Here is a 9,718-nt window from a genome sequence, read left to right on the forward strand (position 1 = left end):
TACTGTTGCGTCATCGAGGTCACGTGACTGGTGTGGCGCCACCTGTTTTCTAGAACTATCCTGTACCTTGGCGAATGCTCTAGTATTTACTAGATATAGGGTAGGCTGGTATATAAAAGAGGGTGACAACGTGACGAGAGAATAATGTAATGTGTGTGTGTGTAGGTAATGAGTAATTGAACCGCAGTCAGAGAGAGACGTATTGTTGAAGTTCGTTGATATAGCGTATGTTTTAGCGCGATTGTTGAAAACAAGTGTATCGTAAAGTTATATTCGGAAAGAATAAACCAGTTTTATTAAGTAAGGACTTGTGTCGCTAAAGTTTCGTGGGAACGAAGTTACGGAAAATTAATTAACAAACGGAGACGTAACAATACTTTTGAAACCTTGACCATATTAGAATTACTTAGGAGTTTGTAATTTTTGTTCATCAACACTTAACATATATTTCAAGATAATTTATATTAATTATTCACTGCAGTAAACCCGAGTCTATATTCCTCCGTGTATTAATACCTAAATACGTTTGATCGTTTCATACGCTGCTCTTTCGAATTTTGTTCAGTGACACAAAAGAAAATCTTGTTTTTTTTTTGTCGCATAGAAACTTCCCTCTTTCCGATCACGACTTTGCACACTACAAACAACAAAGAATACCTTTACCTGTCAGAAAAAGTTTTGATTTGCGATCAAAAGGAACAAGAAAAAAAAACTTCGCATTTCTATTTTTTTTTTTTGCTGGTTTGTGAATTATGTTAAAAGTATACAGGATTATTATACACATAAATAGACTTCAAGGCCAGATCACAACTAAACTTTGATTGGTGTGAGTTGTGTAGTGATTAAATACATTTGAAAGTTTGAAGGGAAAGCCATAATGACCACCTTAATTTGTTGTTTTATGGGAAAATGCGACTCTCCATGAATAAAAACAATGTTTTGAAATTATCACATCAGGTGTCACTGAATTACCGCATTATTTAGTGTAGGATCCATGGGCGAGATTTGGAACCAAAAAGTGGGAGGGTGGCAACTGTTCCTCCTTGCCACCACCCCAAATCCCGTTTATGGTAGGATCCGTAAGAGTCTAATTACATAATTATCGAGGAAACGAAATTGCGAGAAGAAAAATTATATTAAATGGTAACATCAAATCATTATAGAGGTAGTCTGAGGGCTTATAACGCTAAAAATTGGGTTTCGATACCCGAGGTGAGCACAACATAGATAGCCTATTGTGTAGCTTTGTTATTAAGCACAAATAATTATTATGTAGATTGAGTACGTTATATTAAATTGTACATCTCGGTACGTCGTTATAGTCCATGTCTGGTCGTCCATCGTAACATCGTTGTTTCCATTATATAAGATTCTGTCGTAAGACTGTTATGTTTAAAACACGCCCCTTCGCTCTGCTTGGTTTCCATTATCCATTTAATGTACAAGGACGAGGGTTTCCCATTGCTACATAGCAACAGTCCCCGATCACACAGAAAATTATAGGCAACTATGACTGGAACTTGACCACTATGTCTTCTTGAATAGCATGAATACTCTTTTCATTCCACAGTTGCAAGAGGCATGCGATAGTTGAACCCATATGTCGTGGAGGCAACTTGTGTAAACGTTAATCGTTACTTTTCTAGACGGCACGTGGACAGCTTTTTCTACCGACCTTTAAACTCGAGAAGTCTCACCTGTTACAAAACGCCACACTTTGCATACCGTGGATGTAGTACGACTTGTCACAGGTCTGTTTATGGATAGTATTGGTCCCTCAAGATGATCCAAATTCCTTTGTTTTCCAATGGCACCAAGTATAAGGGATATATATATATATGTATGTATGTATATGTGAGTGTGTGTGTTTGTATATACCCGTCTTTGAAATTCTACAACCTCGATCTACACAAGTCTTTTATGATCTGAGGGTATGGCTATATTACATTAGAAAGGACTGTTACATACCTTTCCTCAAAGGGATCAGTTTTTGCTGGTATCACACTGCCTACGGAACTTGAAACGATGCCAATTTAGTGTCGTAAATTTTTGCACAAATGTGGTTCTTTAACGGAAGCAGAACAAAATCAAATCATGATCAAAGTTCACTACAGTTATATTTATCGTACTGTTAACCATTTGAAGAGCTTTAAGAAGTTAAATGGTTAAGAAATATTCAAGTTCGATTACAGCATGTACTTCAGTTTTAATAATCTAGCAAATGATAATGTACTAGTCATTCTGTACCGCCTCTAACGCAAAAATTCGGGTGTCGATCCTTCCGGTGGGCACAGAACATATAGGTGAGTGTTTAGCATTTGCGCTTAAACCACGCGCACACATAACAGACTGTAAAGTTACATTAATTACAGCATGTACTTCAGTTTTAATAATCTAGCAAATGATAATGTACTAGTCATTCTGTACCGCCTCTAACGCAAAAATTCGGGTGTCGATCCTTCCGGTGGGCACAGAACATATAGGTGAGTGTTTAGCATTTGCGCTTAAACCACGCGCACACATAACAGATTGTAAAGTTACATTAATTACAGAATGTTACATTTGCAACATTATTTTTACAACGAAGTAGGAAGGTCGTTTTTGTAGTATTGTTTATGACGTTTTAGTTATGCAAACCTTGTTCTCCTGGCAACTACTTGACTCACAAACAGTCCCTACCAATAGCTGATGTTCAGATATTGGCTATATCCTAGTCAGTTGGGGTCTAACTCGTATAATCTTCAGAGGTAGGGTGGATATCACTGAGCATAATTTATTCTTATGATTTTTTTAAGTCTGCAGGGTTCCATTTAGATTCATTTTATTCAGTATTGTACCAAGTTTTTCAGGGTTCTTATGCAAAACTAGAATACTTCATAATGCAAGATTTACTCTTGCGATGTTTTTATGATTGTTAGGATATACGGTTTAGAAATTGAATTTCTGTGCAAGATTCCGTTTAATTATAACACTAGTTCAGTTACAGTGTAGTGTACCAGGAACTTGTCGAGTGTTAACACTAGCAAGTTAGTGTAATGTATGAGGAACTTGTCGAGTGTTAACACTAGCTCAGTTACAGTGTAGTGTACCAGGAACTCGAGTATAACACTAGCTGTATTACAATGTAGTGTACCAGGAACTTGTCGAGTGTTAACACTAGCAGAGTTACAGTGTAGTGTATGAGAAACTAGTCAACTATTAACACTACAGTGTAGTGTACCAGAAACTTGTCGAGTATTAACATTAGCTGAGTTACAGTGTAGTGTATGAGAAACTAGTCTACTATTAACACTACAGTGTAGTGTACCAGAAACTTGTCGAGTATTAACATTAGCTGAGTTACAGTGTAGTGTATGAGAAACTAGTCAACTATTAACACTACAGTGTAGTGTACCAGAAACTTGTCGTGTGTTAAAAGAGTTTAATATTGCACTCTGATTATTTTGTTTATTGGACAAGAAATATTACGTTGATGAAAAGTGGTTCTTGCAGATATTGGCGAGTTCTCCCCCCCCCCCCCCAAGATATTTTATAGATGTGAATGCCTTAATATTTTAAACCACAGCTTTTTTCAACTCTATATCTGTTGCTAACCGAATAGCTCAGTACAATCCCCACGTTGTTTCGTATGGCATGTTTAACATTTCTCAGCGGATAAAGTTTCATTTTGTGTTTTATTTTGACACGTGATGGTGTCCAGCTTCAACGCGGTATTAACAACACAACGTAGTAGGTAAGTTGATAACGGCCGTTTTTTATTTGTAAGTTTTTACTGCGTAAGAAGAAATGTTATCTCTCGAAAACCCTCTTACTCCAAGCAGATGGCAAACAGCCAATTCTGTCAGAAACTGAAGCTGCATATATTATTACCTATTTATAAAAACACTGGAATACTAACAGCCACACTGTTTAACATTCCTGCTGTAACCGAATCAACAACGCATAGACTTGAGGTTGAGGACAGATTTAAAAATAAGTTCCAAACTGAGGAGGTGTCGGGATGTTAAATAAATAAATGGACAAACGTGGTTGTAGATTAAAATAAATTAACACAGCTATTAACAAAAAAGTAGGATCTTTGCTAGGACTTTAACATGTGGACAAGAATATTCCTGTCGTGTTACGTATTTGGTTGGGGTGATTTCTAGCGGTCACGTTGTTTGGTGTATGACTATTATCAATGTGACTTCATTTTCTCACTTTCTTGCTAGTTAACTGCACATTGCAACAGATTGGAGGATTTCGATCCTTAGGGAGCGAATCTGTGAAATACAGATGTTCTTGTTTGTCTGGACTATCAGGGTCCCTATTAGAAAATATCCTAACAAGTGCGTGAAGTTACACTGTATTAAGGTTTGTATGAATTGGAAACTACTTATTCAACTCGTACATCCACTTTCTTTGGGCTCATAAAAGTTTTATGAAACGAAAACCGTAGCTGTAAGAGAGTAGAGAAATCTATCGTTTGCCAGAAATCGTGTATCGAAAATTGCTAAAATAATATCTCGGATCTTAATAAATATATTTTTAATTTTATAACTGGTCAACGTTATAAACATGAAAGATCTTGGTGACTGTGTGGTTTTTAAAAACTTCTCAGCCTACGTGAAAATGACTTTAATATTAACAACACAAGAAATCACAAATCTAGGGTGACCACATTTCAAAACCGAAAAACCGGGACAGCCAGCTAGCCCTTGCCCCTAATTTCAAAATGGTTATTACAGATTTGAAATAATTTAACTTTTATTTAATTTACTCTAAACTTATTGAACTATTCCATAATATTTCTAAATATATTAATAGTGGTATTGTTTTTGAAATAATTTCGACTATTAGTTTTGGTTGTTACGTATCTGCTTGTTTGATAATTTCCCATAAAAATTCTTTCCGAGAAACTTCAGCGATACAAGTCCTTTCTTAATTAAAACTAGTTTATTATTTTTCGATACAACTTTATAATACACAGAATTTCCACAGTCACTTTAACTTAAACATATGCTATAATTCACAACGATTCACGCACTTTACTTACGTTCACTACCACTCACTTGACTCAATTATCTGTCTTTATCTCCATCTATATGCAATTCTTCGCTTTATTTGCCGGGCTTATATACTAAAATAGAGAGCTTTTAGAAAAGACTAGAGTTACCAGGAACAGTCATGATCTTTCTAGAAACTCCAGCACGCATGCTTCCAGCGTCACATGACTTCCGCTGTCATAACATGGTGATAGACACAAAACAAAACAGCAAAAATAATAAATTATACATCCAAGAAATCTTTAATTATTCACTTAATCCAATTCATTTTAAAATAGGCTACTTCATACTTGAATCCATACCATTTTGAGACACCTGCTTTTAGTTTTTAGAATGACTCAATTTTTTAGATTTATTTTGTTCAAGAATGAATGGAACTTAGAAATTCTGTTTTTCTTATTAAGTAGTCATAGCATTCAGTACATGACGGTGTATGGTATTTTTTAACGATGAGCACTGCCTTAACTGTCTCCACATTCAGGCCTGCACATACGTAATAAATTTTAAAATTTACAAATGAGATAGCACTGAAAGTAAGTAAGCCTAATAGTGATCTTCAAACTGAACAGATAAATATGTAACTTCCTTTTTAAAGACAAAATACCTCCTTCCAAAGAATTGTTGGTGGTGTATCAATACATGTGTTCATGCCTTAGGCATGGCTACATTTGGTGAATGACATGAACCCTAGCTATTAGAGTTAAGAAGCATGTATAAAACAGCCCTTCCAACAACTCTGGAATTTACAACCATTTAAGCAAAGTTTGTAGTTATAAGCCTAACACTGAACACTTCAAAATAACAGACTCAGTGACAGATAAATGGACATTAAGGAAACAGGAAGCACTCCTGATTCTAAACTTAAAACCAAAGCTGAACAAACAGCTAATGACAACACTGGATCTGAAACTGTGATAAACTCATCATGCCTGAGATGGGCTAAGAGTGAAAACTTTGTCTAACAATCAAATGTCAATATCTATCTTATATGCACCTAAAGAAAGTCTCTTAGCTGAAGACATCAAATTTTACATGAAGAGTTTTTACAATTAGAAGAGCAGTCCAAGAAAAATCCAGGATAATATTGGAACCTTATAATGTAGGAAAGGAACACAGCTTGAAATGTGCTGTATGTACTTTAGTTGTATTGATGGAGAAGAGATTCTTAATCTAACAAACGTTTTCAAAAGTTGTGGAGGAACTTTTCATAAATTTTAAATTTGGGTGGTCTTAGGAGTTAGACAGGAATGTATATAACACATGTCACTTATGTAGTAATGTATCTATTTCATCAAGTACATCTGGTTAAATCTATACTTTTCCTGATGTAACTAAAAGATTTATCTTTCTCAACGGCTAAATTGTAATATTTATCCCCAGAGATTTACATATTATATCAGGTGACAGAAAGAACTTTTAAAATGAATTGTGACAGATTAAAATGAAACACCAATCTAAGAAACAACATGTTTCATTAGTGGTTTAAAGGAAGTACCAGGTTGTAGTTTTTAAGAAAAATTTGTGATTTTTAAACCATGCCAGAAATATGTTAGAATTTAATTGTGTAGTATTCAAAGGGCTGGTGTCAAATCTGGTAACTAATTGACTCATTTGTTCAGAAACTGTATTAGTAACAAACAGTTTACGAGACATGAGATTAAACACAAACTTATCATCATTATTCAAAATGCTCTACTATGTAAGCTGCTATATTTGTTTGAAGTTTAGTCATTAAAATATATGAATATTGAGGATATTTTCATGTAGTATTAGTAATCATGTTATAAATGTTGATTACATTGTTTTGTGTACAACCATCTGTAGAACATAGGAGTACATAATATGAAATATAGACTTAAATTTGTATGTATACAATACCATAGGAACATTAACCAGTTTAGTGACTCTAAGAGTTCAGTATACTTTAGACTGAGATAAAACATACTTATAACGATGTGAAAACTGTGTAGTACCTTGTATTTTAAGTTTGATATATTCCTTCTAGTGTTAATGCCTGTAAGTTAGATTATCAAGGCTACAACATTAAATAAAAGTTGTTCTGAACAGTAAGCTTTTTGTGGGAGATAAAATCAGACTAGAACACTGATCTGAAAAGTAGATTTTCTCTACGAGATAAGAACAGTTTAGAAAACTTGTTTAAACAGTAGGATGTATACAAGACAAGTTCAGAGTAGACAGATAGTCTAAACATCAGTTTCAGTAGAATAGTACTATATAGTGAGCCTTGACTATTTTTTTGGTTCTAGTTTAATGTTAACATATTATCGAGTCGTATGACTGGACTCTTGACCATGGCCATGCCTACACCAGCCTTGAGCCTGTACGAGTTCCTTTCTGAAGCAGAGCTGTCACAGTATTACAGTCTTCTCAAGAATGACCTAAAAGTGACCACTGTAGCTCAGCTAAAGTACGTGGAGGAGGATGATCTCACGCAGTTGGGAATGAGTAAACCCGAGCAGCGACGACTACGCAAGTATTTCCAGAAGGTTTACCCTCAGACCTACCTCAGAAAGTTTAAAAATGTGTGTATTTACTGTCTGATAATTGTTCTTATACTGAGCTTAAAAAAAGTCAATGTTTTTACTTTTGTAGATTAATTATAATGTCTAGTGAGAAATTTGTTTCCAATTGGCATCTTGGTAGAAATACTTTTAATGAAATATTGGGATTTAAAGTTTCTTGTGAGTAGGTATGTATGAGAGAAATATTTCCAAAATCTGAAACCTTGAAAAATACATTATGGTAGCTTCTTTGTAAACAAAGCTTGCAACATGCATTAAACTGGATTTGTTCAGTCACATTGATTATCATGGTGACTAAATGAATTTGTTAGAAGTTACTTAGAGAATTAAAAATGTTCTTATGTACAATAGTTTTACATTATGAAAATGTTGTACTTAGTTATTTAATCAGTTTTTTAATAACTTCTTATATGGATGAATTTATCAAGTTTAATCAACAAACTGTAGCATCAAAATCTTGTTACCAAATTGCATGATATATTTATTCAGACTGGAAAAAAATTTACTGTACACACTTACACACAATAGGACCTTTTTGTAAAAAAACATGTTTGATAGCTAGGTATGTTAAACTGTAGACATATTAGAATATAGTTTACTGAGCGTTATTCAAAAAGTAGCTGGAGTACCCATCCCCTGGTTGGAAGTTATGTAACTTTATAATTAATGAAAGGTTATCTTAGGACATGAAAAGCTGCTTTCCTTTAATTGTAAACAATGCCCATAAAAACAGTAAAACACAATATGAAAAACTGAAAATTTGTATGAATCTCCATACCAAATTTGATGAAGATCCATCCATACCATGCAAAGTAGTTACATGGACATACAACAGACAGTACTGTTATATTTATATAGATTAGGATCTAGGTTTTGTGCTGTGTATTAAGGGTTAGTTTTTAGAACACAGAACACCAGTGTGGATGTTTACATTTCAAATTATTTACTTCCTAAATTTCACTGTATGCATTTTAAAGTTTACTTCATAGCTTAGCAACATAGCGATGAATATTCTTCACAATAAAGTCTTTAGTTAAGAGGTTCTCAACTTACTTTGATTAAATAATTCTGTACAATATAAGATTTCTGGAAGTAATGCTTTTTTCTTTGCTTTTTCCAGATGATCCTTCCAAAGTCGAAAGATAACATAGATCGCAGTTCAATTGTATTTTTAGACTCTGTTGCAGACAGGAACCCTGTTCGTGTACCAAGCAAACATATTATCCCTGCAGACAGTATTATTATAAACAAAGAACTAGGGATTGGTGAATTTGGTGTTGTTCAGCAAGGTGTTTGGACCAATGAGGATGGAGATAGGGTTGGTACTAATCATGGAAACTACTGTTAATTTACAAATTCCTGTGTGGTTGAATGTAATTAAATGAATTTAGAGAATGTAATAACTAAGTTTACATGTAAGTGTTTTATATAAACATATTATTATTTAATTAAACATTTTATATAGTTTTGAATAAAATAAAATTTACAAGTGGTCCCTTTAAATGAAAAAAATTAAAACCATGACCTTCTTTCTTTACAACAGATCCAAGTGGCAATTAAGTGTCTCAGCAAAGACAGAATGCAGAATAATCCAATGGAATTTTTAAAGGAAGCTGCAATCATGCACACTATTGACAATGAACACATTGTACGGTTGTACGGAGTTGTCTTGGACACAACCTCGTTAATGTTGGTCAGTTGCATTATTACAATAGCCTTTAATCCAGTGAAGGTTCACTGTTACAGAGATTGTAAGGCTCTTATTCGTGATATTAATAACATACGTAAACAAAAATAAAGCTGTCTTAGTCAGAAATTAATCTGGTAGAAGTTAAACTTTTCACATTTTATCCAAAAGACAAATATTGAAAGAATGTTTCTATTGAATGATCTCTATTAACCATTTTTGAACTTTCCATGAATAGAATGTTTGTGTTTAACTTTTACCAAAGAAATAATTTTTAAAAGCCACGTATCATTTAAGAGACTGGAAATCAATTAAAAATTAAATTTGTACAAAATAAGTATAACATACCAGGTTAATTATTCAGTTTAAGGATAATGGGATTTGACATCTGGTTTAAAGGTAACGGGACTAGACACCTGGTTTACAGGTAACGGGACTAGACA

The 9,718-nt window shown here is 33.9% G+C and overlaps 1 protein-coding gene across 4 annotated transcripts in view; it reads left to right on the top strand.

Moving 5' to 3' along the window:
- LOC106469322 (tyrosine-protein kinase PR2-like) overlaps window positions 1–9,718 on the top strand; it is a 62,166-nt gene that overhangs the window by 21,131 nt on the left and 31,317 nt on the right. For 3 of the 4 annotated variants that reach the window (XM_013929812.2, XM_022397816.1, XM_022397817.1), the window contains exons 2-4: window positions 7,313–7,588; window positions 8,709–8,906; window positions 9,132–9,281. In XM_013929812.2, coding sequence (XP_013785266.1) covers window positions 7,340–7,588; window positions 8,709–8,906; window positions 9,132–9,281 — 597 coding nt within the window. In that variant the 5' untranslated portion in view covers window positions 7,313–7,339. Of the gene's footprint in view, window positions 1–3,712; window positions 3,734–7,312; window positions 7,589–8,708; window positions 8,907–9,131; window positions 9,282–9,718 lie in introns of those variants that run through there. The other variant, XM_022397818.1, reaches the window with a different exon arrangement.

This window comes from Limulus polyphemus, unplaced genomic scaffold, assembly GCF_000517525.1.
Source record: "Limulus polyphemus unplaced genomic scaffold, Limulus_polyphemus-2.1.2 Scaffold3425, whole genome shotgun sequence".
Lineage (NCBI taxonomy): Eukaryota > Metazoa > Arthropoda > Merostomata > Xiphosura > Limulidae > Limulus > Limulus polyphemus.